Source organism: Giraffa tippelskirchi, chromosome 4 (assembly GCF_054371585.1).
Source record: "Giraffa tippelskirchi isolate mGirTip1 chromosome 4, T2T-mGirTip1v1.2.pri, whole genome shotgun sequence".
Taxonomy (NCBI): domain Eukaryota; kingdom Metazoa; phylum Chordata; class Mammalia; order Artiodactyla; family Giraffidae; genus Giraffa; species Giraffa tippelskirchi.
The window spans coordinates 37,158,462-37,185,834 of record NC_137278.1 but is presented as its reverse complement, the minus strand read 5'-3'; the positions used below and the strand labels follow the sequence as shown (position 1 = coordinate 37,185,834).

The 27,373-nt window shown below is 43.2% G+C and overlaps 1 protein-coding gene across 20 annotated transcripts in view; it reads left to right on the top strand.

Moving 5' to 3' along the window:
* The window catches only part of ANXA4 (annexin A4), a 67,350-nt gene that overhangs the window by 19,742 nt on the left and 20,235 nt on the right, over positions 1-27,373 (top strand). For all 20 annotated transcript variants that reach the window (XM_081594492.1, XM_081594501.1, XM_081594493.1 and 17 more), the window contains 7 exons: positions 156-208; positions 13,366-13,453; positions 19,258-19,352; positions 22,154-22,267; positions 23,102-23,192; positions 24,579-24,658; positions 26,766-26,822. In XM_081594492.1, the coding sequence (XP_081450618.1) occupies positions 206-208; positions 13,366-13,453; positions 19,258-19,352; positions 22,154-22,267; positions 23,102-23,192; positions 24,579-24,658; positions 26,766-26,822 (528 nt within the window). In that variant the 5' untranslated portion in view covers positions 156-205. The remainder of the gene's footprint in view (positions 1-155; positions 209-13,365; positions 13,454-19,257; positions 19,353-22,153; positions 22,268-23,101; positions 23,193-24,578; positions 24,659-26,765; positions 26,823-27,373) is intronic.

The following is a 27,373-nucleotide window of genomic DNA, read 5'->3' as shown; positions in this document are numbered from 1 at the left end:
TTAGCTTGGCTCTTGTCTCTTTGGCTAATCAATAGCTGCCCCCTTGATGAAATTTGGTGTTATTTCCCTGTGGCTTAACTTTGTGCAAACTGTGAGTTATCTTGATTAATGATTTTAATGACAGTTCTCTCATCCCCTCTGGTTTTATCACACAGGAACTTCTGCTTGACTGACCGAACCGTGACCCTGACATAGAGTCATAGTCATGGTAAGTTGGGGATGGGGTTCACCCTCCCTGGTGCCAGCCCCAGACAGGTACAGGATGTGTAATCAGGGCCTGCTGTCTTATACAAAGGGTTGTTTGCTCAACTGAGGGGAGGGAGGAGGAAATGGAAAGGTAGTTTCTTTTTTTTTTTCAAAAACACCACTTCAGGGCTGGTGAGTCACCTGAAACACTGGTGAAACACTCTTTCAGGGCTGGTGAGTCACCTGACCCTGAAAATTAATTCAGAGAGGGACTCTTTTGAATCTTTCTAACATCTTGAGATGCAGAAACAAGTTATTTCTCTCTGCAGAAGCACGATGTGTTCGTTGTAGAAACTGTAGGCAAATAAAAAGGAAAAATCTGAAATCCCACTGCATTTCCCAGCAGGAGATGACTGCCGTACACTTTGGGTGCTACCTTATCATTTTAGGCTCATCAGGAAGAGTGTTTTAGCTTCTCGTCCACCTCCTGCTGCTAGCTGTGGCTGGACTCCTCTGAGCTTCGTTATCTGATTTCTGGGACAGGCAGGGAATTGGATCCCTGCTGATGTGGAAGCTGAGCCTTTCAGCTGCAAATGTGGCCCTACCTGAGGCTGGCCACCTGCTCTCCTTCTCCTGCCCAAATGAGGAGAATGAGAAATGAGAAAAGAATGGGCAGGTGATGCTTAATCCCTGGTCTTCTGGGAAGAAATAATAGAAATAGAATCTTATACCCAGAGAGGACCTGGACATTCTGCCAGCTCTAGACGTCTTCCTTTAGGAAAATGGAGGTGTAAACTATACTGAACAAATAGTAATATACATTTAACATTTTTTTTTCGTTAGCTATTTTAGAATTTTCTTCATTATCCCTGACAGTCAAAGGCTTACTCATGTCTGCACCAGATCTTTTATGCTTTCATATTTGTTCTTGATGGGTTCTCCCTGGACATGTACAGCATTTATTCAGACATGTTTATGGTGTCCCTACTTTGTGCATGGTATTTGGCTCTGGGAACTCAAAATTAATGAGTTGCTCTTCCTGTTCTGAACAAACACTCAGCCTTTCTACATGTGAAGACTATAACCCAGTGACCCTTCCATGGGCTTTCCACTGAGGAAAATTGCCTCAGTTGCTCCTGTTTTTCTTCCTAGAACCTGTTTTCCCATTATGACTATTATTTATTGGACAGATAAAGTATATCTTTAAAGGAAAGGAAAACCATTCCATATAGTCACGGTATTGTAATTCCCTATTATTTTCCATCATTTTAGTTTTAGACCCTACTCATTTGATAGTGGTTTTGAAATAGTAGTAATAAGAACATAAAGAAGAGTTAGTGTATTCACTCTTAACCTTTGCTATGCTAAGGATTTCCCTGGTGGCTCAGACAGTAAAGCATCTGTGTACAATGTAGGAGACCTGGGTTCGATCCCTGGGTTGGGCAGATTCCCTGCAGAAGGAAATAGCAACCCACTCCAGTACTCTTGCCTAGAAAATCTCATGGATGGAGGAGCCTGGTGTCTGTGGAATCGCAGAGTTGGACATGACTGAGCAACTTCACTTTCACTTTGCTACGTTAACACGTATTTATATTACATCTTATATTAAAATTATTTACTCTTGATGATGGAGTTATGGGTGTTTGGATTTTATTCTTAATTCTTTTAAAAAATTTTATTGAAGCATAGCTGATTTACAGTATCATGTAGGTTTCAGGTATAAGCACAGCTATTCAGATATATATATATTCTTTTCCCTTATAGGTTATTATATAATATTGAGTAGAGTTCCCTGTGCTGTGCAGTAGGTCTTTGTTGGTTATCTGTTTTACACATAGTGGTGTGTATATGTTAAATCCAACCTCTTAATTTATCCTTCCCCTTCCCACTCAGATTTTCTTCTTAATTTTTAAAAATTTTTTTCCAAATCTCTACAATGATCATATGATCCATTTCTAAAAGGAAAGCATGTTTTAAAAGCCATTGTTTTCATATATCTAAAAAAATTTTTCAAAGATATAATTTACATATAGTGAAATGCACAACTCTTATGGTTACTGGTGGATGAGTTTTGACAAATGTACCATGCATCTGCCCTCTTCTTAAGATAGAACATTTCCTCACTTCAGGAAGTTCCTTCATGCCCATTCCAGATCAGTCTCCTCCCTGTTCTCCACTCCATTTCAGAAATACAATCACTGATCTGGTTGTTTTCATCATAGATTAGTTTTGCCTGTTCTAGAAGATCCTATAAATGGAATCACAGAGCGTCTACTCTTTTTTTATGAGCATTGTATTTTTTGCAGTCCACCCGTGGTGCTATATCAGCAGTTTGTTCCTCTCTTCCTTTTTATTTCTTTGTATCATGTTCCAATCTTTTTACATTTATCATCTTCATTATTATTTTAATAACTGAGTAACAGTTCATCGATTGTGATACAATACCGATTTCTAGCTGTTTGTTTTCATCATTCTTCCCTACATCCTCTGTTCCCTTTGCCTGTTGCTATGAGGAAACCTTCCTTGGGGGGAATCCCCTGCCTTCCCTGAACAGGTGATGATACATTATGCCCTGGAATTGAATCAATATGGATACTTCAGAGCTAACAGGAACAAATTTCCCCAGCTTATCTTGTTCCTGAAAAAAAGAGTCCCTAAGAATGCTCACAGATAAGCTATCTTTGCATGGTCCTCTATCAATTCATCTTGTTAGATATTAATTTTAATCCCATACTAGGTACCCACCCCAGTACTTGCCTGGAGAATTCCATGGCCAGAGGAGCCTGGCGGGCTATAGTCCATGGGATCACAAAGAGTTGGACACGTCTGAGTGACTAACACTTCCTTAGTGTCCGTCAGCAATGCAGTTTGCTTTAAAAGGCAGTGTTTGAGTACCATCCAAAATTCTTTCAATATTGGAATTCCGAAAGAACCTTGTGAAACATTCAGCTCAGAAAACTGTCTCCAGCGGGGGTCAAGGGCTGAGCTAGGCCATTTAGAATTTTGACAGCAAATCACCAACTTGCTTGTTACTATTGATAGATAGTAGAAGAAAACAGGTAATATGCCTGCATTAATTTCATATGGCTGCCATAACAAAGCGCCACAAACTGGATGGCTTAAAATAATAGAAGTTTGTTGTTTCACGTTTCTGGAGGGTGGAAATCCAAAATCAAGGTATTGGCAGTGCCAAGGTCCCTCTGAAATCCAGAAGGGAATTCTTCCTTGCCTCTTTCTAGCTTCTGGTGGTTTGCTGCCAATCTTAGGCATTCTTCAGCAGAGACTGGAGTCAACAACATGTTACCACGTGGCTTCTCCCTGAATGTCTTTGTCTTCACATGCCGTTTTCTAAGGACACCATTCATGTTGAATTACCAGCTTACCCTTGTACTCCAGTAGGACCTCGTCTTGATTTAATTTATTATAATTGATTAATTAATTAATTTAATGACAGTATTTCCAAATAAGGGCACATTCTGAGGTACTGGGGGTTAGGACTTCAACATACCTTTCTGGGGGGATGCAATTCAGTGCCCAAGAAAGTTTTTTAATTTTTGTTTTATATGTTTTTTGGCTATGCTGGGTCTTTGTTGGGGTACACAGGCTCTTCGTTGCTATGCGGGCTTTCTCTAGTTGTGGCAAGCAGGGGCTACTCTCTAGTTGCGGTGCACAGGCTTCTCTTTGCAGTAAAGAAGGCTTCTCTTGTGCACAGGCTTCTCTTGTTGTGGGAGCACAGGCTCTAGGGTATGTGGGCTTCAGTAGTTTGGTATGTGGGCTCAGTAGTTGTGGCGCATGGTGTGTGGCATCTTTCAAAACCAGGGATAGATGGAATCCATGTCCCTTGCATTGGCAGGTGGATTCTTAACCACTGACCAAGGAGGTTAATGTCATTCATTTCTCTTTTCCTCAGTCAAGTGTGGAAAAGTGATGGGTGTTAGAAGTTCACCATATTCAGGAGGTGAAAGACTGGTCTTCCAGCAGATAAGACCCACACCCTCTGGGACCTGAGGGCTTTGGATGGGCTTGATGTGGGCCACAGTGGGCATGAGAAGTTCAGCCTAAGGTGGACTAGGTCTGACTTACTAAAGAACTACCCTATGGGTATAAAAATCCTCCATGCCTTTACAGGCCCCGTGTACATTCTTGGATCAAATTAAAGAGAGCCTTAGATCTATTTTACATTGTTTTTGCCACCTTGTACAATGCTCTATTCTAGATTTTGCTTTGACATTACCCTGTAGACTTGCATTAGGGCTGTTATCAGAAACAGATATAAGAATCTCACTATGATGTTTATTATAGAAATGTTACTGAGGTCATTTTGAATTATACTGATGAGAGCCACTCAGGCCACTGAGTCTGAGTTTTTGGTTTTGTATTTACTGTTTGTACTAAGTGTTTTGCTATATTATCCTCCTTCATTATTACAACAGCCCTGTGGATTGGTATCATTATTATTCTTAACATACAGGTGAGAAAAATGAAACTTCCTCTAGACTACAGAGCTAGGAAGTGTTGAAGCAAAGATTCCAACCTGGATCTGTTCAACTCCAATGCCTGTGCTCCTTCCCACTAAGCTTACTACCTCTCAAAATATGCCCACCATGTCTCCTTCACAGAGACCTACAGGTGAAATTTCCCCCAATATTAGGATTCTCTTTACAGAATTCATGACCCCCAAGTGATGCAGAGGAGATGGAGCTGACTGTCTCCATGAATTTGAGATTTTACTGGAGTCATGGGCACCAGGCTGTTGGGGTGCCTTTCAGCCAAGTCTTATATAAGATGTAAAACCTCCCTTTGCAGTAATTCATAGTGATCTCCCTCGGCTGTTCTGTGCCATCACCATAACATCCTAACACTGGTAATTTGGTAAATTCTACCATTTGCCAAAAGAGGCATTATCAGAAAAGTCAGGAGAAACCTCTGTATGACCTCAGCCCTAAATTTAGCGTTGGCGATCTCTTCTTACTCTCAGCTTGTGAACTCTTAGCATCTTAAAAGCACATAGCATCCATTATGAGCAGAGCAAGGTTTCCAGATGAGTCTGAACTCCATTGCCATCTGGGAACCATGGATATCAGGCAGATCCTCCCCCATCTGCTGTCTCTACCAATCAGATGCACATCACAGTGGTGTACACCTGATAGATGAACTAAGGGAAAGGGGACAACACAGAACAATTTTTGGAAGTGCTGGCTATGACTAATTAGGCCAGTTTCAATGACAAGAAAACAGAATTCAGAATAGCAAAGCACAGATTGTTAAGAGGTTATAGTCATATTTCTTGTCAGCAAACAGAGGGGAAGATACATGAAAAACAAAAGCTAGTTTGATTCTTCCTCTGCTGCTAAATCAGGAAGCCCAGAAGAGCTCCACTAATTCAGGTTGCCTCTCGCTACACACAGCATGGGCTTCCCTGGTGGCTCAGCTGGTAAAGAACCCACCTGCAATGTGAAAGACCTGGGTTCGATCCCTGGGTGGAGAAATTCCCCTGGAGAAGAGCTAGGCTACCTACTCCAGTATTCTTGGGCTTTCCTGGTGGCTCAGACAGTAAAGAATCTGCCTGTAATGCAGAAGACCTGGGTTCGATCCCTGGGTCGAGAAGATCCCCTGGAGAGGGGAACAGCTACCCACTCCAGTATTCTTGGGCTTCCCTGGTGGCTCAGCTGGTAAAGAATCCACCTGCAATGCAGGAGACCTGGGTTCAATCCCTGGTTTGAGAAGATCCTCGGCAGAGGGGAACAGATACCCACTCCAGTATTCTGACCTAGAGAATTCCAGGGACTATTCCATGGGGTCTCAAAGAGTCGGACACGACTGAGCGACTTTCACTTTCACACATAGTGCAAAGAACAGCAGGGTTTTTCCTGGGCAGATGATCTCTTTTCCTCTCGTGGACACTGCAGTTCTCCTTATTGATTACAGTTTCGTCCTGCTTTCGCTTCTAGGCAGAGAAATCTGTGTCTCACAGCAAAAAACTACACTGACCCTTAAGTCTCTATTTCCATTTCCTTTCCCTCCTTTACCGTAATGGGTATGGCATAGCCCTCTTGGAGGAGGTTGCCCTTAACCCCACCATAGAGCTGCCAGAACTTACACAGGACTGGGGAAACAGACTCTCGGAGGGCACAAACAAAACCTTGGCACACCAGGACCCAGGAGAGAGGAGCAGTGACCCCACAAGAGACTGACCCAGACTTGCCCGTGAGTGTCCAGGAGTTTCCGGGTGAGGCATGGGTCAGCGGTGGCCTGCTACAGGGTCAGGGGCACTGAGTTCAGCAATGCATGCATGGGACCTTCTGAAGGAGGTCACTGTTACCTTCATTACCTCCACCATAGTTTGGCCTCAGGTCAAATAACAGGGAGGGAACACAGCCCCACCCATCAACAGAAAATTGGATTAAAGATTTACTGAGCATGGCCCCGCCCATCAGAACAAGACCCAGTTTCCCCCTCATCCAGTCTCTCCCATCAGGAAGCTTCCATAAGCCTCTTATCCTTATCCATCAAAGGGCAGACAGAATGAAAACCACAAATACAGAAAGCTAAACAATCTGATCACATAGACCACAGCCTTGTCTAACTCAATGAAAGTATGACCCATGCTGTGTAGGGCCACCCAAGACAGATGGGTCATGCTGGAGAGTTCTGACAAAACGTGGTCCACTGGAGAAGGAATGGCAAACCACTTCAGAATTCTTGTCTTGAGAACCCCATGAACAGTATGAAAAAGCAAAAAGATAGGACACTGAAAGATGAACTCCTCAGGTTGGTAGGTGCCAATTAGGTGCCCAATATGCTACTGGAGATCAGTGGAGAAATAACTCCAGAAAGAATAAAGAGACCGAGCCAAAGCAAAAACAAAACCCAGTTGTGGATGTGACTGGTGACGGAAGTAAAGTCCGATGCTGTAAAGAGCAATATTGCATAGGAGCCTGGAATGTTAGGTCCATGAATCAAGGCAAATTGGAAATGGTCAAACAGGAGATGGCAAGAGTGAACATCGACATTTTAGGAATCAGTGAACTAAAATAGACTGGAATGGGTGAATTTAACTCAGATGACCATTACATCTACTACTGTGGGCAAGAATCCCTTAGAAGAAATGGAGTAGCCACCATAGTCAACAAAAGAGTCCGAAATGCAGTACTTGGATGCAGACTCAAAAACGACAGAATGATCTTTGTTCGTTCCTAAGGCAAACCATTTGATATCACAGTAATCCAAGTCTGTGCCCCAACCAGTAATGCTGAAGAAGCTGAAGTTGAACAGTTCTGTGAAGACCTACAAGACCTTCTAGAACTAACACCCCAAAAAGGTGTCCTTTTCATTTATAGGGGACTGGAATGCAAAAGTAGGAAGTCAAGAGATACGTGGAGTAACAGGCAAATTTGGCCTTGGAGTACAGAATGAAGCAGGGCAAAGGCTAATAGAGTTTTGCCAAGAGAACGCACTGGTCATAGCAAACACTCTCTTCCAACAACACAAGAGAAGACTCTACACATGGACATCAGCAGATGGTCAATACCGAAATCAGATTGATTATATTCTTTGCAGCCAAAGATGGAGAAGCTCTATACAGTCAGCAAAAACAAGACTGGGAGCTGACTGTGGCTCAGATCATGAACTCCTTATTGCCAAATTCAGACTTAAAGAAAGTAGGGAAAACCACTAGGCCATTTTGGTATGACCTAAATCAATTCCCTTATGATTATACAGTGGAAGTGGCAAATAGATTCAAGGGATTAGATCTGATAGACAGAGTACCAGAAGAACTATGGACGGAGGTTCGTGACATTGTACAGGAGGCAGTTATCAAGACCATCCCCCCAAAAAAGCAATGCAAAAAGGCAAAATGGTTGTCTGAAGAGGCCTTACAAATAGCTATGAAAAGAAGAGAAGTGAAAGGCAAAGGAGAAAAGGAAAAATATACTCTTTTGAATGCAGAGTTCCAAAGAACAGCAAGGAGAGAGAAGAAAACCTTCCTCAGTAATCAGTGCAAAGAAACAGAAGGAAACAATAGAATCAGAAAGACTAGAGATCTCTTCAAGAAAATTAGAGATACCAAGGGAACATTTCTTGCAAAGATAGGCACAATAAAGGACAGAAATGTTATGGACCTAACAGAAGCAGAAGATACTAAGAAGAGATGGCAAGAATACACAGAAGAACTACACAAAAAAGATCTTCATGACCCAGATAATCACGATGGTGTGATCACCTAGAGCCAGACATCTTAGAATGTGAAGTCAAGTGGGCCTTAGGAAGCATCACTACAAACAAAGCTAGTGGAGGTGATGGAATTCCAGTTGAGCTATTTCAAATCCTAAAAGATGATGCTGTGAAAGAGCTGCACTCAATATGCCAGCAAATTTGGAAAACTCAATAGTGGCCACAGAAGTGGAAAAAGTCAGTTTTCATTCCAATCCCAAAGAAAGGCAATGCCAAAGAATGCTCAATCTACTGCACAATTGCACTCATCTCACAAGCTAGCAAAGTAATGCTCAAAATTCTCCAAGCCAGGCTTCAACAGTATGTGAACCGTGAACTTCCAGATGTTCAAGCTGGATTAAGAAAAGGCAGAGGAACCAGAGATCAAATTGCCAACGTCCATTGGATCATCAAAAAAGCAAGAGAGTTCCAGAAAAACATCTATTTCTGCTTTATTGTCTATGTCAAAGCCTTTGAGTGTGTGGATCACAACAAACTGTGGAAAATTCTTAAAGAGATGGGAATACCAGACCACCTGATCTGCTTCTTGAGAAATCTGTATGCAAGTCAGGAAGCAACAGTTAGAACTGGACATGGAACAACAGACTGGTTCCAAATAGGAAAAGGAGAACGTCAAGGCTGTATTTTGTCACCCTGCTTATTTAACTTATATGCAGAGTACTTCATTCAAAATACCTGGCTAGATGAAGCACAAGCTTCATCTAGGAATCAAGATTGCGGGGAGAAATATCAATAACCTCAGATATGCAGATGACATGACCCTTATGGCAGAAAGCGAAGAAGAACTTAAGAGCCTCTTGATGAAAGTGAAAGAGGAGAGTGAAAAGTTGGCTTAAAACTCAACATTCAGAAAACTAAGATCATGGCATCCGGTCCCATCACTTCATGGCAAATAGATGGGGAAACAATGAAAACAGTGACAGACTTTATTTTTGGGGGTTCTAAAATCACTGCAGATGGTGACTGCAGCCATGATATTAAAAGATGTTTGCTTCTTGGAAGAAAAGCTATGACCAACCTAGACAGCATATTAAAAATCAGAGACATTACTTTGCCAACAAAGGTCCATCTAGTCAAAGCTATGGTTTTTCTAGTAGTCATGTATGGATGTGAGAGTTGGACTATAAAGAAAGCTGAGCACCGAAGAATTGATGCTTTTGAACTGTGGTGTTGGAGAAGACTCTTGAGAGTCTCTTGGACTGCAAGGAGATCAAACCACTGCAAGGAAATCAAACCAGTCCATCCTAAAGGAAATCAGTCCTGAATACTCATTGGAAGGACTGATGCTGAAGCTGAAACTCCAATACTTTGGCCACCTGATGCGAAGAACCCACTTATTGGAAAAGACCCTGATGCTGGGAAAGATTGAGGACAGGAGGAGAAGGGGACGACAGAGGATGAGATGGTTGGATGGCATCACTGATTCAATGGACATGAGTTTGAGCAAACTCTGGGAATTGGTGATGGACAAGCAAGCCTGGCGTGCGGCGGTCCATGGGGTCGCAAAGAGTCGGACACGACTTAGTGACTGGATTGAACTCAACTTACTGTAACTTCCTATGCTTTGTTTGTTCACTGATTTTTTTCATCTATTTTATATTAAATCCTATGTATTTCTCTATGACGCCTCACATACATTATGCTAAGTCACTTCAGTCGTGTCTGACCCTTTGCGACCCCCATGGACAATAGCCCACCAGGCTTTTCTGTCTGTGAGATTCCCCAGGCAAGAATACTGGAGTGGGTTACCATTTCCTCCTCCAGGGAATCTTCCCAACCTAGGGGTTGAACCTGCGTCTCTTATGTCTCCTGCATTGGTAGGTAGGCGAGGTCTTTACCGCTAGTGCCATATGGGAAGCCCTTATAAATAACATCAATTTTAAAATAGCATTAATAATTTATTAAATACATTAGAAATACCCAGGGCACCTTGATCTTAATCAGTACATTATCTCTAAGTCAGAATTCAACTAAATGGTTCCTACTGGTCACTAACCCATGTTTTGCTTGTTGACATTTTTAGTTTGTAGTTTGTATTTGCAGAATCTACTAGTCTGTACTAACTTTTTATCCCACGTACACATCAGAGTGTGTCTCACTTTAAGGCATGCTCATTTCTGGTGATGCTAGTCCTCACCTTTAGTATCTAGAGCTGCTATCTCTTCCTCATGATGCCCCCTCCTTCCCTCTGCCACTCCGTCAGGCTTCTGTCTCCTCCATTCCACTGCTGAAGCTCTTGTCAGGGTCACCAGGACCTTCCATGTTCCCAGATCTGACCATCCTTTCTGTGCCCTCTGTTCACATCTACCTTAGCAGGCACTGACCTCTCCCTCCTTCCTCAGCCTCTGGACAACACACAATCCTGGTTTTCCTTTTATTGGCCCCTCAAGGGCCAGTCCTTCTTGGCCATCCATTCGGGTCCTTCTTTGCTGACCCTATGCCGCTAGAGAGGTCTAGGCTTGTCCTAGGACCCCTGTTCTTCAGTTTCTCCCCAGGTCATTTTGTCCGCTACCCTCCAAACACTGATGTGTCCTAAATGTATTACTGGAGACTTGCTCTCTAGATGTACATTGTACAACCAACCATTCTAGACTCCACTTGGATGTTTAACGAACATCCCAAACTTAACGTTTTGAAAATAGAACTTCTAAATCCCTCTCCTCACTGCCATCTCAAATCTGGTAGTCTCCAGCTTTCCCCATCTGCGTAAATGATACCACTCTCTACTTGGCTGCTTAAGGAAATGATTTAGAGTTACACTTGCTTCTTTTCTTTCCTCACCTCCCACATCAGTCCCTCAGCAAGTTCTGCCTCCTTTCCTCCAAAACATGTGCTGAGTTTGTCTATTTCCATTTTTGCTATTTCACCCTTGTTTACCATCATATCCCTGGATCTTGGCCCAGATTCTCAACTGGTCTCTGTATCTCCATACAGTAGCCCAAGTGATCTTTTAAATGTGTAGATCAGATAATCTCCTCCATCCCTTTGCTGAAGACCTGCCAGTGGCTCATAACACATTTAGAATAAAATAGAAAATCCTCACCGACTTGTGTGCTCCCCTGGTAGCTCAGATGGTAGAGTATGCCTGCAGTGAGGGACACCCAGGTTTAATCCCTGGGTCAGGAAGATCCCCTGGAGAAGGAAATGGCAACCCACTCCAGTATTCTTGTCTGAAAAATCCCATGGACAGAGGAACCTGGTGGGCTACTGTCCATGGGGTTGCAAAGAGTTAGACACGACGGAGCCACTAACACCTTTCACTTCTCACCAGTTTGTGAAGGCTCTCATTCTGCCCTCGTCATGTCTCTTATTTTATTATGGAAAAGTGTTAACACATACAAAAGCAGATCGGATAGTAAAAAGAACCCCTTTTTACCTATAATTATTACTAACTCATGGTCAATAATTATTATATAATCATAACTCATATATATGAATAATATTATATTATTATTACTATTCATTCATGGTCAACCTGTTTCTTCTGTGTCTCCACTCCCCCAAACCTGTAATTTTGAAGCAAATTCCAATCATCTTATCCTCTCATCTGTGAACTCTTTCAATGTGTATAAGATTCGACTCTTAAAAAAATAAAATATAAGCACAAAAACACTATCACACCTAAAAATGTTAACATTAATTGCTTAATGGCATCAAATATGAAGTCCATGTTCACCTGCTTCCCAGGTGGCTCAGTGGTAAAGAATCCACCTGCCATGCAGGAGACATGGGTTCAATCCCTGGGTCAGGAAAGTTCCCTGGAGAAGGAAATGGCAACCCACTCCAGTGTTCTTGCCTGGGAAATCCCATGGACAGAGGAGCCTGACAGGCTACGGTCCGTGGGGTCACAAATAGTCAGACACAGCTGAGCAACTGAACAGCAGCAGCAGCATGTTCTGTTGCATGTGGTTGGTAGCATTGGAATGCAAGCCTCTGGAACCAACTACCCCTCAACATTCATCACCCCATGTAAGGTGGTATCTATTTCCCTCCCTTTCTTGGAAAAGAAGCAAAGTGGCCTAAATTAGATACCCTAAATGCCGTTATGAAAAAGGAACAAATTCAAGTAGGCAAATAATATAAAAGCATCCAGCTTACTTTAAAAAAAAATTGTCCAGTTACCTCATAAATGTCATTTTCTTTTTACTATTTGATTCAGGATCCCAATAAGGTTTACCCATTATGATTATTGAAGTGCATTTTTAATCTCTTTCAAGTTATATTTCCCCTCCATTTCTCTCTTTTCTAATTCTTCTTGCAATTTGTTAAAGAACCTAGAGCATTCATCAAGTAGTGTTTCTCATAGTCTGGATTGTGCTGATGACAGCCCTGTTGTGTGGACTAACATTTTCCTCCTTCTCTTCTTTATTATAAATTGGTGTTTGACCCAAGAGGCTTGATTGGATTCAGGTTTGATTTCCCACTTTCTGGGGAGACAATATTACTTCAAAGGTAATGGTGTCCCTTATCTTACCCCTCCCCAGCTTGCCCTTCAGCTCAAGTTCCACTGGCCTCTGTTCCACTCCTCCCTCAGAAGCCAGCTCCAGCCTCAGGGCCATTGCCTCAGCTGTTACCTCTGCCTGCAAAACTTTCCCCGGGATCTTTGCATAGTCAGCTACTTCCTGTCACTCAGACCTCAGCCTGGATGCCACTCCTCAGGGCAGCCCCTCACGACCTCTCTCTGCACGGTAGCCCTTTTTACCTCCGGCTGCCTGGTGGAATATTTATTTATTGGCTTCTTTACTGTCTACCTCTGGCTGAACTTGAACATCAGCCACAAAGGAACAAAAGCCTCATCTCTCCCAGTCACTGCTGTGTCCCCAACCCTGGACGAGTGTCTGGCCCCTGGTGGGTGCTCAGCAAACATTTGTTGTGCGAGATGCCACCATGCTGGTAGGAAGGCGCCTCTTGGTCACATCTTTCTGTCTTTCTTTGTGCACTCAGGCAGCCAAGGGAGGCGCTGTCAAAGCCGCTTCAGGCTTCAACGCCGCCGAAGATGCCCAGACCCTGAGGAAGGCCATGAAAGGGCTCGGTAAGTGTCCCACTGGCGGTGAATATCCCCTGTGTGTCCCGCATCCCAGAGTCACCCAGAGGGCGTTGTGTCCACAAGCAAATATATGTCTCACTCTAAGAAAACACAGTGAGGACAAGGTGACTTTTCAAGGCAAACTGAAGGGGAGGGTTTTTACTGTAGACTTTTAAATGTGATGAACTCATTCTGGACTTCCCCAAATAAATAAATCTGTTTTTCATTCCAGCATTATAAAGCTATCAAATTTGAGAAATGAATTTGTCTTCTAGTTAACCCAGGCATGCATGTTGTGCCAGAAGGTTAACAAAGCATTTTGACAAATATTGTGTGAACAGGTAGATACGATAATCCTGTGATACAATGAGAGCAGCTGGTGCAGTTGTTATTCTTGCCCCACTTTACAGATGGGAAACTGAGACTCGGAGAAGTTATGTAATAAGATACAGAGTAAGTGTAGCTGAACCTTGAGTCACCCTCAAAGAGCCCTTCTTAAGCTGGGGCCTGCCAACTCTAAGTCCACATTCTTTCCCTTGAGTCAGGCCCCTGTTCTTTGCTCCTGTGACAGGCGTGGCTGGGACAGTGCCCCTGGGCAGTGTGTAGGACTTTATTTGAGAAGGTTGTGTGTATGTGACCAGAAGGGCTTGTCTTCCAGTGCACCAACTTCTGGGAGCTCCCCAGGGCCAAGGCCTTCCAATGGGTGGACATAGCCATGCCTGGGCACTGCAGGTTCCACCGACCTAGACCCTCCCTCCAGACTTGCCTGAGTGGACATTTGGCCAGAGAAGTGCTCTCTGTTTCATACCTGCTATTTAAAATCTCCTTAAGATTTGGATAAAGACATTTGACCATGAGGCGTTATTTCACAGATTTTCTATCCACAAAGAATTCATCTTGCTCAGCCCCAATAATACTAGCAGCAACAGTAACTATTGCTAACCTCTACTGTGTGTCAGGCACAATGTGTTGCATAGATGATGTTTTAATTCTGAGAGCAGCTTATTTTACTAATGAGAAAGTTGAGGTTTAGGGAGATCAGCTAACTTGCCCAAGGTCTCTGGGGCAGGATGTGTTTGTTGGAGTCAGGATTCTAGGCAAGTCCAGGCATTCTGACTCTAGAACTGGATCTTAAGCCACTGTACTATCCTGCTGCCTACCTCTGAATAGGACATTGCCTTGAATCTATCTTCTCATTTTCCCTTTTTCATAAATAAAATGGAAAAAGTACTTGGCCTACTCATTTTTCAGGTGTATCGTAATTCTTTGGTGGATAGCAAGAGCACTGTAATTTGGAGCGTAGACCACGTGGCATTCAGAATTCTCAGAGTCAGGAGGCATTCAGTACCACCAACCATTTTCAGTGCCTGCTGTGTGGGCCAATGTGAGAAAGACAGTCAGAGAAGACAAGGACCATAAACCTAATCCTGTGGTCCAATCATCCAGGGATGCTAGGCAGCGAAGGCATTCATGGAAATACGATCAGTTAGTAATATGATAGCGACGGAAGGACACAAGATCCCATTAGGAATCAGAGGGATCACATTTCATTTAGGGGCATCAGAAAAAACTTCTTGGAGGATACAGAAATTGAGATGGGACTTGGGAGATGAGTTTATTCAATAAATAGACAAGAGAGAATGTGTTTCAGGTGAATGGAGCAGCATAAGCAAAGCATGGGATGGAAGTGAGCATTGCCCTGTTTTGCATTTTAGCCGAGGCCTCAGGGAGTCAAGATAAATATATGGCTTGCAGCAGGAATGTACTGGCAAAAGAGGTGTTGGCTGATTAGGAGACTTCCAGGAAGGCAGGAGCCATAGAGGGGTCCTAGGGTGCTGCTGACTTGGAGGCTGACCCAGAGGCATAGTCCAGCAAACAACAAATGCCAGAATCAGGATGCTAGATGGAGGGGGTTAGGGAGACAATAACCCATAGATTGGTATGGTAAGGAGGTTAGGAGAACAGAGTACAGTATAGTCAGGTCAAGTACAGAAATTCAAGAGCAAAGTCTCTGGATTTGGCTGCCTGTATCCTTTTATGTGGATATTTACAATAGTGAATGGGGTGCTTTTAGGAAAATGAATCTGGCAGGACTCTGGAAAGACCAATTAGGAGATAAGACTACTAGTGGTAAACTTTTTGGTTATCTAAGAAGAAATCCTGAACTGGAGTGGTTGTGGTAGGAATTAAAAAGAAGGGACAGATGCAAAAAGAATTTTAAAGCTAGATTTTAGATATTCAAGAACTGTGAATATGAAGGAAGAGAGCAGTTTAAATAATCAAAGCTATTTTGAGGGTTCAAGTCTGATAGACCAGAAGGATGGTGCCTTTCACAGAAATGGGGTAAAAAAGCAAAAGGTAATGAACTTTCTCCTCTCAGCTGAAAGAGTGTTCTGGAAAAAGGATGGTTGTATCTATTCAGTTCAGTTCAGTTGCTCAGTCGTGACTGACTCTTTGCAACCTCATGGGCTGCAGCATGCCAGACTTCCTTGTCCATCACCAACTCCTGGAGTTTACTCACTCATGTCCATCAAGTCAGTGATGCCATCCAACCATCTCATCCTTTGTTGTCCCCTTCTCCTCCCACCTTCAATCTTTCCCAGCATCAGGGTCTTTTCCAGTGAGTCAGTTCTTCACATCAGGTGGCCAAAGTATTGGAGTTTCAGCTTCAGCATCAGTCCTTCCAACGAATATTCAGGACTGATTTTCTCTAGGATGGACTGGTTTGATTTCCTTGGAATCCAAGAGACTCTCAAGAGTTTCTCCAACACCACAGTTCAAAAGCATCAATTCTTCGGTGCTCAGCTTTCTTTATAGTCCAACTCTCACATCCATACATGAGTACAAGAAAAACCATAGCTTTGACTAGATGGACCTTTGTTGGCAAAGTAATGTCTCTGCTTTTTAATATGTTATCTAGGTTGATCATAGCTTTTCTTCCAAGGAACAAGCGTCTTTTAATTTCATGGCTGCAGTCACCATCTGCAGTGATTTTAGAACCCCCCCAAATAAAGTCTGTCACTGTTTCCATTGTTTCCTCATTTGCCATGAAGTGATGGGACCAGATACCATGATCTTAGTTTTCTGAATGTTGAGTTTTAAGCCAACTTTTTCACTCTCCTCTTTCACTTTCATCAAGAGGCTCTTAAGTTCTTCTTCGCTTTCTGCCATAAGGGTGGTATCATCTGCATATCTGAGGTTGTATCTATTATCCTCTTTTTAAAACAAAAAAGAACAGAGAGTAGATTCCTAAGCTATGTAAACTTAAAATTCTATAGCTTCCTCTCTATACCTCACATTTTTGTAGATCTCTAATTTTGCAAAGAATGTATGTATTTTTCATTTCTCCCTGAAATATTTAAATAGACTCTCCTCTGTAACTCTTCACAACTCCCCATATAGTATAAACAATAAAAAATTGAACACTCACCCAACATATATTGTTGTGGTCCTTTAATGGACTGGAACTTGGGGGTATAGAGTCGACCGATAAGAAAGTGAAAGAAGGAAGAAAAGAGGCTGACCAGGCTGAAGGGGACAGAGGGAGAGAGAGAGAAATGAAGAAAGACACAGGGACCAGTGCTCTGATGGAACAAAGGCGTTTATTCAACATATTCTGGGCATATATATACTCTCTTACAAGATAGCCCTTTTTTAGCAGAAACAGGGATAAAAAAATCTTACAAGTTAATCAGGAAGCTGGAGGCTAGAATCATTTTCAAGGGAGGGGATTGTAAAAGTTACTTTCCATATCAGAAGGGAAAAGAGTAGTAAATGGCTGCTATTCACCGTATGGAGAAGTTACTTTCCATACAAACGAGATGCATAAATTCCTATTATTCCGGGAACTGCGTGTGGTTCCTCTTAGCACCTGCATTCAGGTGCTATGAGGAACAAAGGATTTATGCAAGACCTAAAGCAGCATACAGGTAGCCTCCTGTTACATGCTACCTTACAATATATGAACATCCAGGTGTGACTAAGATGAGGGGCCAGTTTGAAGGATCAGAATAAAATCTCTCTGTAAAAGCTGCTGCAAAAAAACAGACAAACAAAATTTATGACATTTTTAATTTGAATTCATAGTGAAAAAGTTTGGTAGGATAATGCATCATGGGAATTCATGGGCAGTTATAAAAAGTTTTGTATCAATAAAGAAGATGTGGTACATATATATGATGGAATATTGGTCAGCCATAAAGTGAACAAAATAATGCCATTTGTAGCAACATGGATGCAACTGGAAATGAACTAAGTGAAATAAGTCAGAAAGAGAAAGACAAGTAACATATCAGTTGCATGTGGAATCTAAAATATGGCACAAATGAACCTATCTACAAACATACTTGAAGACATAGAGAACAGACTTGTGGTTGCCAAGGAGGAGGCAGGGAGAGATGGATTGGGAGTTTGGGGTTGGTAGATGCAAAAAAGTATTGCATTTAGAATGGATAAACAACAAAGCCCTAATGTATAACACAGAGAACTATATTGAATAAACCATAATTGAAAAGAATAATTTTTGAATTGTATATATGTGTAAAAAAAAAAAAAGGAGAATGAGTTGGTTTCTATAACATTTGCACAGGGCTTCCCAGGTGGCTCAGTGGTAAAGAATTTGCCTGCCAATGCAGGAGATGCAAGAGATGAGGGTTTGATCCCTGGGTCAGGAAGATTTCTTGGAGGAGGAAGTGGCAACCCACTCCAGTATTCTTGCCTGGAAAATTGCATGGACAGAGGACCCTGGCAGGCTACAGTCCATGGGGTCACAAAGAGTTGGACATGACTGAACAACTGAGCACATACACACACACTGTGACATTTGCAACAACAAAAAGTTCAAATGACTATTTTTTTCAGAAAATAAGAGCACAAAATTCTATTTTTATTTATTGTGAACATTTCCAAAAGATAAGAAGTAGTCTACCATAAGAGTCACTCAAATGAAAACTTTTAATAAAGTTAAAAAATTTTCTAATCAGAGATCAGGAAAGAGAGCTTGGAAAAGAAAAACACAATTACAGATCTTAAAAAGGAGTAGATATTATCAGCCGCCAATTTAAACCCTATGAAGTGCCAAATGGTAAATTTTGAAAATAAAGTCTAACTGTTTCAAAACTCAGAGGAGATAATAAACAGATAAAAGTGAGGAGCGAAAGGTAAGAACATGGATGATAAATATGGGTGATCCAAAGACTCTGAGAAGAATTCCAGAGGAGCGGAAACATATGATCCTGGTCAACACGTACTGACTATTTAGCAAGCACTGGGCATTGTGCTAAGTAATGCACTGATTTGTTTTATTTAACACTTGCAGCAGCCCTGGTAGGAAAGTACTGTGATCATGCACGTTTATAGATAAGGAAACTAATGCTCAGAGACCTTAACTCTTGTCTAGTGGTAAATAACTAGCGGGGCTTCCCTGGTGCCTCAGTGGTAAAGAATCCACCTGCCAATGCAGGAGATGCAAGAGACAAGGGATTGATCCCTGGGTCAAAAAGATCCCCTGGAGGAGGAAATGGCAACCCATTTCAGTATTCTTGCCTGGAAAATTCCATGGACAGAGGAGCCTGGCAGGCTACAGTCCATAAGGTCATGAAAGAGTTGAACATGCCTTTGCAACTAAACAACAACAACATACAACTAAATCTAGTGTCTGTTTCCCTTCAAAATAGACAAACACTCCAAATAAGAGCTTCTTTTCTTAGAAAGCTCTCTGTGTGTGTTAGGGTTATGCAAGTGTCGGCAGAGGAACCCACTTTCTCATTCCTCGCTCAAATCGCACTCCCTCCCTGTCTCCTCTCCACCAGGCACAGATGAAGATGCTATCATCAACGTCCTGGCTTACCGCAGCACGGCCCAGCGCCAGGAAATCCGGACAGCCTACAAGTCCACCATCGGCAGGGTAGGCCTGTGCTCTCCGCCTTGACCAGGGATCTGTCAGGCAACAGGGAAGCAGGGACCCCTTTCTACTTGATTCCTGAAGTAGTGGCCCTTTGTTTTGGGTTTTTAAAAAATAATTTTATATTTTTATTTTTGGCTGTGTCACGCAAGTGTATGCTCCTCAGTTCTTGTCTCGTCACAACAAAGATTTGGGGTGATGGACATTAGAGCCTTCAGCGGGTCACGGCTCTCGGGTCTCGAACAGACAGTGTTATAGATCTTAGACGAATCAGTGTTACAGCTCTATTTTATTTAGATAATAGCAGGAAAATCCATCCTTGAAGCATGAGGGCCTGCCCACCGTCGACCCAAAGACACAAAGAGAAGAATGCCCCAGCGTGCAGGAGAGGAAAAAGGGGGAGAGAGAGAGAGTGCACGCACACCAGAGAGAGAGAGAAACAGAGAGGGAAACAGAGAGAGCACGCACGCACGGGAGAGAAAGAGAGAGAGAGAGGGTGCTTTGGCTCCACTTTTTATATGTTTTTTCCTCCCCCTGAGCCTGCTCTATGCAAATTGGGCTTAGCCAGGAGTGCTGTTCTACCTGAAGTTCTCACTCCGGTCCTCAGACCTTCCTTTGACCTTCCTTTGTTCCATTTTCGCGGGCTTTTCCCTTCCTTGTCTTTTAGCCACCGCCATTTTGGACTCCTGTTTCCTATTCTAACTACCTAACATATATGTGTGTATTTTGCTGGCTTGTGCATTCAGAGGTGGTTCACTCACCATGTTTCCCCTTCTGCTTTGAATCCCACACCCCTGAGGAACCCTGTCTCAGTTTCATTTCCAACAGCTCACTTACCAGAGTCATTCACCCGCTCTTTTCATATCACTGAAAGCCTATCTGTGTGATTAGAGAATCGTTTTATTGAGTAAACGTTATCAGTGAGAGCCTCCAGGTCTCAGAGTGCTGTTAACTCCACGATAAGTATTTCTGTTCCTGGATAATTTATAAAGCTAGTCAGATGAGGCTGCTTCCCAAAGACAGGCATTAAGCTGCCGGGCAGGACAGGCCTGGCTCAACTCTTCTGGGGAGCATCTTCATGCCAACCTTGGCTGGGCACCAGCAGAGAACAAGATTCTACCCATCAGGTTGCTTGGACTATCTTCTGGGCATTTTAAAGTCTCCTCCATCCCAAAGAAGTTTAATGAACATGCATGTGGTGTGTGAGCTAAAGTGTGGCCACATATTTGGGGTTGATTTATTCAGCTTCAGAACTAAGCTGATCTGACAGCAGTTTGTTAAGATGACAAACCTTAACAGATTGACTGAATGCTAATTTATTTGTTCATTCATCTGTTTGATACATGTGGATTAACATAAAAATAGGTACAATAGATTAAAATACACTGTTTTGGACTCAGGTTTGTGAGAATCTGCAATCTGAACTTGAAAACAAATCCATACTAGTTCGTTGATCTTAAGCAGGTTCTTCAACTCTCTGACCTGTACGAGGAACTGTGACTAAATGTCTTTAGAATTTGGTCCTTTGTCCAAGTAATTATTACATTTCTTTTTAACAACTGAGCCTTAAGAATTAATCATGAATGATTACAAGAATGCAGCTAAATGCCTATTTAGAAGAATAGTAGAAAAATAGAAACAGGGCACTGATTAAAGAAATTGTATTACATCTACATATAGAAATTTCTGCAGCTGTTAAAAATATTGTAGGTAGATACTGACTTGGAAATATATTCAGGGTATATTCATAAGGGAGCAAACACACTGATCTTGGGACCCCTTTGCATTCTTAAATTATTGAAGACTTTTTTGTTTTTTGCTGGTTACATCTATTAATATTGACCATATTAGAAATTAATACTGAGGATATTTTAAAATAAGTATTTGTTCAGTTCACTTCAGTTCAGTTGCTCAGTCGTGTCTGACTCTTTGCAACCCCATAAATCGCAGCACGCCAGGCCTCCCTGTCCATCACCAACTCCTGAAGTTTACCCAAACTCATGTCCATCAAGTCGGTGATGCCATCCAGCCATCTCATCCTCTGTTGTCCCCTTCTCCTCCTGCCCCCAATCCTTCCCAGCATCAGGGTCTTTTCCAATGAGTCAACTCTTCGCATGAGGTGGCCAAAGTATTGGAGTTTCAGCTTCAACATCAGTCCTTCCAATGAACACCCAGGGCTGATCTCCTTTAGGATGGACTGGTTGGATCTCCTTGCAGTCCAAGGGACTCTCAAGAGTCTTCTCCAACACCACAGTTCGAAAGCATCAGTTCTTCGGCACTCAGCTTCTTATTTTAAAAACAATAAAAACTCATTGCATGCTAGCAAAAATAACAATTTCTGGAAAAATAGCTTTATATTCCAAAACAAAAAAATAGTGTTGAGAAGATTGGCATTGTTTTACATTTTCAAATCTCTTTAATGTCTGCTTAATGCAAGACAGCTGGATTCTCATATGTGCTTCTGCATTCACCTTGTTGCGATACCTGGTGTTGGTTACAGTAGGAAGAAAACCTGGTCTTGTACAGATGGGTAGTTGGGAAGGGGAGGAGTATTTTCATAGCCTTTTCACATAACTGTGGATCTGTAGATGTGCTGAGCAGCCTTTGGAAAGCTCCACCGGATAGCTGTGAGGGGATGAGGGTGTAATGTCAGATCTCAACGTCTTAGTGTTTTTATGAAGATGGTTTCGAGGACATGAGCCCCCTGAGAGGGTCTTGGAGACCTCAGCCATCCCTGGACCTCACCGAGGGCGGCTAGTTTCTGTTACTGGACCAGTTAAGTGGAGCACTTCCTTGTGTTCCAGGACCTGATGGACGACTTGAAGTCGGAACTGAGTGGCAACTTTGAGCAGGTGATCCTGGGGATGATGACACCCACGGTGCTGTACGATGTGCAGGAGCTGCGAAAGGCCATGAAGGTTTGTGCTCCTCTCCTGCTTTTGGGGCTGGAGGTGCAAAGGTGGACCACTGCCGGGCTTTCTCAAGAAGCCGTGATAGAGGCCTGAGAGTGTGGAGAAGGAGGGTAGAGGGGGAGGATTTTCCTTCATTTAAGACAACTTGAAAACAGGACATTACAGTCTAGCAACTGTAACTTCAAAGTTGTTTCCCCAAAAGTTAAGAAATTCTTTCTTCCCTGTGGCCCACTGGGGAGTGATTATACTTGTGCTTGTTGTGTTACTCCAGACAATTTCTTGCCATATTAGCTCCTTTTTTGAGATATGGGACTTTTGACTGACACTGTGAGGGCCTCTTGGTCTGCTGTAAGCTCAGAACCTGTCAAGAGTTCTCAGCCTCCCAAGATGCTAGAGCCACTGTGCCCTATGCCAGGCTCTGCCAATTTTTAGCGATCAAATACAAAATTCAATTATGACTGCCCTCCTCCCTCACGTCAATGAATACTCAGGCTCATGGAAGGTTCTGGGCTAGTCACTGGGAAACAAAGATAACAGCCGTTGCCCAAAGAAGGTTCTGTCCTTCAAAGGAAAAGTACAGGGGAGACCAAGGCAAGACAAAACCCCCAGAGGGTGGAAGCTATTCCTAACCAACACCCCAAAACAGCCCATGAAATGTTTGTTATGACTAATAAACATGTTGGAATCTGGATAGGAAAGTTAAAAATGAGCAAATCCTATTGCTGGAACTAGGTGAGTTGTCTTTATTCTCTGCAGATTTCTGATTGTATTCCTGCTGTGTCTGGGACTCAACTTGGTAACCTGATTCATAACACCTTCTCCTCTGGCTTTTACATTTAGGGAGCTGGCACAGATGAGGGCTGCTTGATTGAGATCCTGGCCTCCCGGACACCCGAGGAGGTCCGGCGCATAAACCAGACCTACCAGCTGCGTATGTAGCATCCTCAGGGGCCTTGGTGGAGGCCCTGTCCTCTGAGAACTAGACTGGAAGCGGGAGGTTACCCACTGAAACACGGACCATGAGGGAGCCTCAGCTACAAGCTCCGCTCTCATCCAGATCCCTGTCGATCCAAATGACTGTTGGCTTTTCGAGACTTCTCAGGTGTACCCGCCACTCTTCTTAGGCTATCCAGTGAAGTGTTTATTACCCTGAAAGCTGGAAAGCTGTTCTTTAGTATCAAGCAGAGAATCAAAGGTGTTTATTCAAATGTGGGGTCACCACTGAATCTTAGCATTCCGGGGAGTGGCCTGGAGGAGCAGTCTCCTCAGCTTCTTACCTTCAGACTAGGCTGTAGGTCCTGCAGCCACCTCCAGTGGCAATACTCTCCTCTTAAAAATCTCCAGAGGACAGTACATATGAGGAGCCTTTAAAAAAGGCATGCCTTTTTGACTTAAGAATATAATAAAAAATGTCCAAAGCTTCAGATCCTACAGTGTCATCTATATTAGCTTAAAATGTCCAACAGAGTGGCTAAACAAAATATGGCACATCCATTCAACATAATCATCAAAATGTATATCGGAGGATATTATTAAATTACAATGAGTGGTATGGTATACGGATAAGGGAAAAAGACAAATCATAAAATGAGATGCTGTGATCCCATTTCTTAAAGAAACAAAAATAATATGTGATGTGGGGAAAATGAGGAATGATATTCACCAAAATGTTATCAATGATTATTATTTCTGGGTGATTAGATCCATAATGAGGTTTTGTTCCCGACCTCCCCACCCCACTTCATTTAACTCATTTAGTTTTTCCTAAGTTTTCTGTAATAAACATACAGTTCAGTAGAAAGAAAACAAAACAGTAAGAGATTTCTGCAGGTGTTCAGAGCGGGAGATTCAAAACCTGGGAGTCTGGTTCTAGCACTGACTCCCTGTGGTCTTCTCCCTGTGGATAGCCCGCTGCTTGTCCCCAGACACAGGTTCAGAAACTCCGCTCTGTTTGCCTTTCCTCGTGCTGCTTAACCAGTTCTCTGTGTCACTGCAAACCACGTTCAGGACAGATCCCCAGACAGTAGGAATCACAAAAGAGGGGATCACAGCCCTGCCTTCCCAACTCCCAATTTAAGCAACAAGAGCATCTTGTTTCTGCTCTAATCATTTATCTTCTTCTGCTCTAATCATCAACTTATCTTGACCATTTTACCAAGACTTTAGTTTTTCATCAGCTGTGCATGGGCTGAAGAACCTCACGATGAGCTGCTTCAGTAATAAGGCTGGTCCAGGAGAGGATGGAAGACTCTGGGGTGTGACCTGGTGTTGGGCAGGGATCTTCACTCTGATGTCACTAATTTGACTCTCTTGCTAGAATATGGGCGGAGCCTTGAAGATGATATTCGCTCTGACACGTCGTTCATGTTCCAGCGCGTGCTGGTGTCTCTGTCCGCTGTAAGTTTCTCCCACCTTTGGTGGGGGTGGGGGGGGGGTTTATTGAGACGTTCACTCTCTACCCACTCTTCCAGCCTTTCTCAACCTTTCAACCTCCCAAATGGGAATTTTTCCCTGTGTTTTTCTGAAGCCTCTCTGTTGTTTTATCTTCTCTCCTTTAAAGACTCTAGCTAGTCATACATCCCCATTTTTTCTCATTTACACATACAAGTACTTAATATACGCCGGACAATCATTACTCGGTGCATTGAAAGTTAGGAATGTGGTTAAGAGGCAGTCCTGGGCTTTAAGAATTTATATTGTCAGAAGGGGATCTAGCAGGCCCATGTGTTGCTATAATAAAAGCATGCAAATATGTGCCAAAAAAGAGGCACAGAGTAGGAGAAAAGTTCAAGCAGAGATTTTGGTTGCAGAAACAAAGAAAAGGCTTCATGGCAGAGGTACTGACTGAGAGAGGACTAGGAGGGTTGCTGGAATTTCAAGAGGCACAGGTGTGTGGGGGTACATTCCAGGCAGAAAGATCAGTGAGGAGAAGACAGGGAGTCAGGAAGCACGGAGCAGGTTCAGGGAACAGTTGGCTGAGCTGCTGGACTAGTAACTCTAGGAGCCAGGTGGGAAAATGAACCAGGGTCCCATGTTGGGGAGAGTTTGTGCTTTTTTATGGAGAGCTGTGGGGAGCCTCTGAAGGTTTTCGAGCAGTTGAGTGATGTGATTGGAACTTCTTAGAAGAGTAATGTTACAGCGGTGTGTCCAATGAATTGAACCCCAGGCGGGAGGTTATCTTGGTATTCCTGATATCGTGAAAAAAGCAGGTCTGGGCCAGTGAGGGGGAAGGGATGTCAGAAAAGAGAGATGGATTTACAAGCATTTCACACAACTTCACAATTTTATCTTTAGGCCTGACCTCCTTGCAGAGTGTGAGACTCTCATTTCTCACTGCCTTTTCCATGTTTCCGTGTGGATATTCTGCCATCACCTCCGTCCGCTCAGTCCTCCTAACCTAAACTTGAACCCATTTTGCCTCCAAACCAGCTCTTCTTCCTCCCTCATCTTTTTCTATTACTGTTGTTTCTGTTTTTCCAGCAACCAAAGCAGAAGCCTAGAAAGCATCTCCAGCTCCCACCTTGCTGTGTCTCTGATGTTTACTTAATAATGCCAGCATGCTTTTCTCTTCATTTTATTTTATTTTTTTATTTTGGCTATGCTGGGTCTTCTTTGTGGTGTGGGGCTCTTTGTTGTGGCATGCCATCTTTCTCTAGCTGCGGTGTGCGGGCTTCCCTAGGTGTGGCGCGGGGCCACACAGGCTCAGTAGTTGTGGCACTTGGGCTTAGTTGCTTTGCAACATGTGGGATCTTAGGTCCCCAACCAGGGATCGAACCTGAGTTCCCTGCTTTGGAAGACAGATTCTTAACCACTGGACCACCAGGGAAGTCCCAACCAGCCTGCTTTTCTTACTTCCTACCCACTGTTTGTTTTCCTCCCAGATTTACCACTGCAGAGCCATGCCTAGACTGTAGCATATGGGAATAGCCTAGCAATAAAATAGTGTAACAAACCAGAGAAAAGTAGCCCATTTTGCCACACTTTGGCATTCCTCTACCCTTCAGTCCTGCCTCCTGGTGTTGGTGAGGGACAGGGCACTTTCAGGTACTCCTCAGGCCCCCACTGTTGGCCCCAGAGTCTCTTGAGTCTCCTCTTTTCCCAGCTCCTATGTGGCAGAGTTGATCAGCATAAAGTTGCCAGTTAGGGAGACAGAAGTCAGCTAGCTGGGAAGACATGGGAGTGGAGGAAGAGGAGTAAAAAGCTGGGTATAGTCCTTGAAGGAGCACTCACCAGGCCGTATTTGTCCTCCTGCCCCTTCAACTGTCAGAGACACCCACACAGCATCAGGGAGCCACACCAGGCTTGCCCTCTGTTTGATCAGATCAGAGCCATGGGAGTAATGCAAACACATTTGAAGACAACTGTCCTTTCTCCCTAAGCTGCACTCCTGCCCCTTCTGTCTAATTACCCTGTCCTTGGGTTCCCAGACATTCTGTCTTATCAGAGCACCCAAATCTTCTTGGATCCTCTCTCAGTCTCTGTGGTTTGTTTTTCTCATCCTCAGGGAGGCAGGGATGAAAGCAATTATCTGGATGATGCTCTTGCGAGACAGGATGCCCAGGTTAGTATAACTGCAGCTTCTTTCTTCTCTTTTGCCAACAAGACAGGCCGAGTTGGTGGACATCTTCTTACATTTCAATGAATATTGGCCAGGCTGGAATTTGTTATGAAAAAGGATTCCCACAGGTGCCTTTAATAATAGAAGTTTCTTGCAGAGATACCTGGGGCTTGGGGCTGGCTTGGGGCGTCAGTATATAAGCATCCCTGGGTTCCAGATTTTGTAACATTGGGACCATGGTGTGGCTGCCCCCACAGAATCACAGAGTGTCTTCTGAATCACTAGGAGATAAAGGGACCTGCCTATGCTTTGCTGACCTCACATGTTTACTTCCCCAAAGAGAACATTTAATACGACCTATGTAAAATGGGTAAAACTAATACCAAACCCTAAGAGGCAGTTGCTTCCCTGGTACCCAGCCCGCTGATGGCTGCCCTGAAACCAACTAATGGTATTTTTACTGTGACCAGATAACACTAAAAATAATAACTAATAAAACCTAGTAAGGACCTGGTTTTGTCCTTACCAGGGGCCAAACACTGTTCTAAACTCTT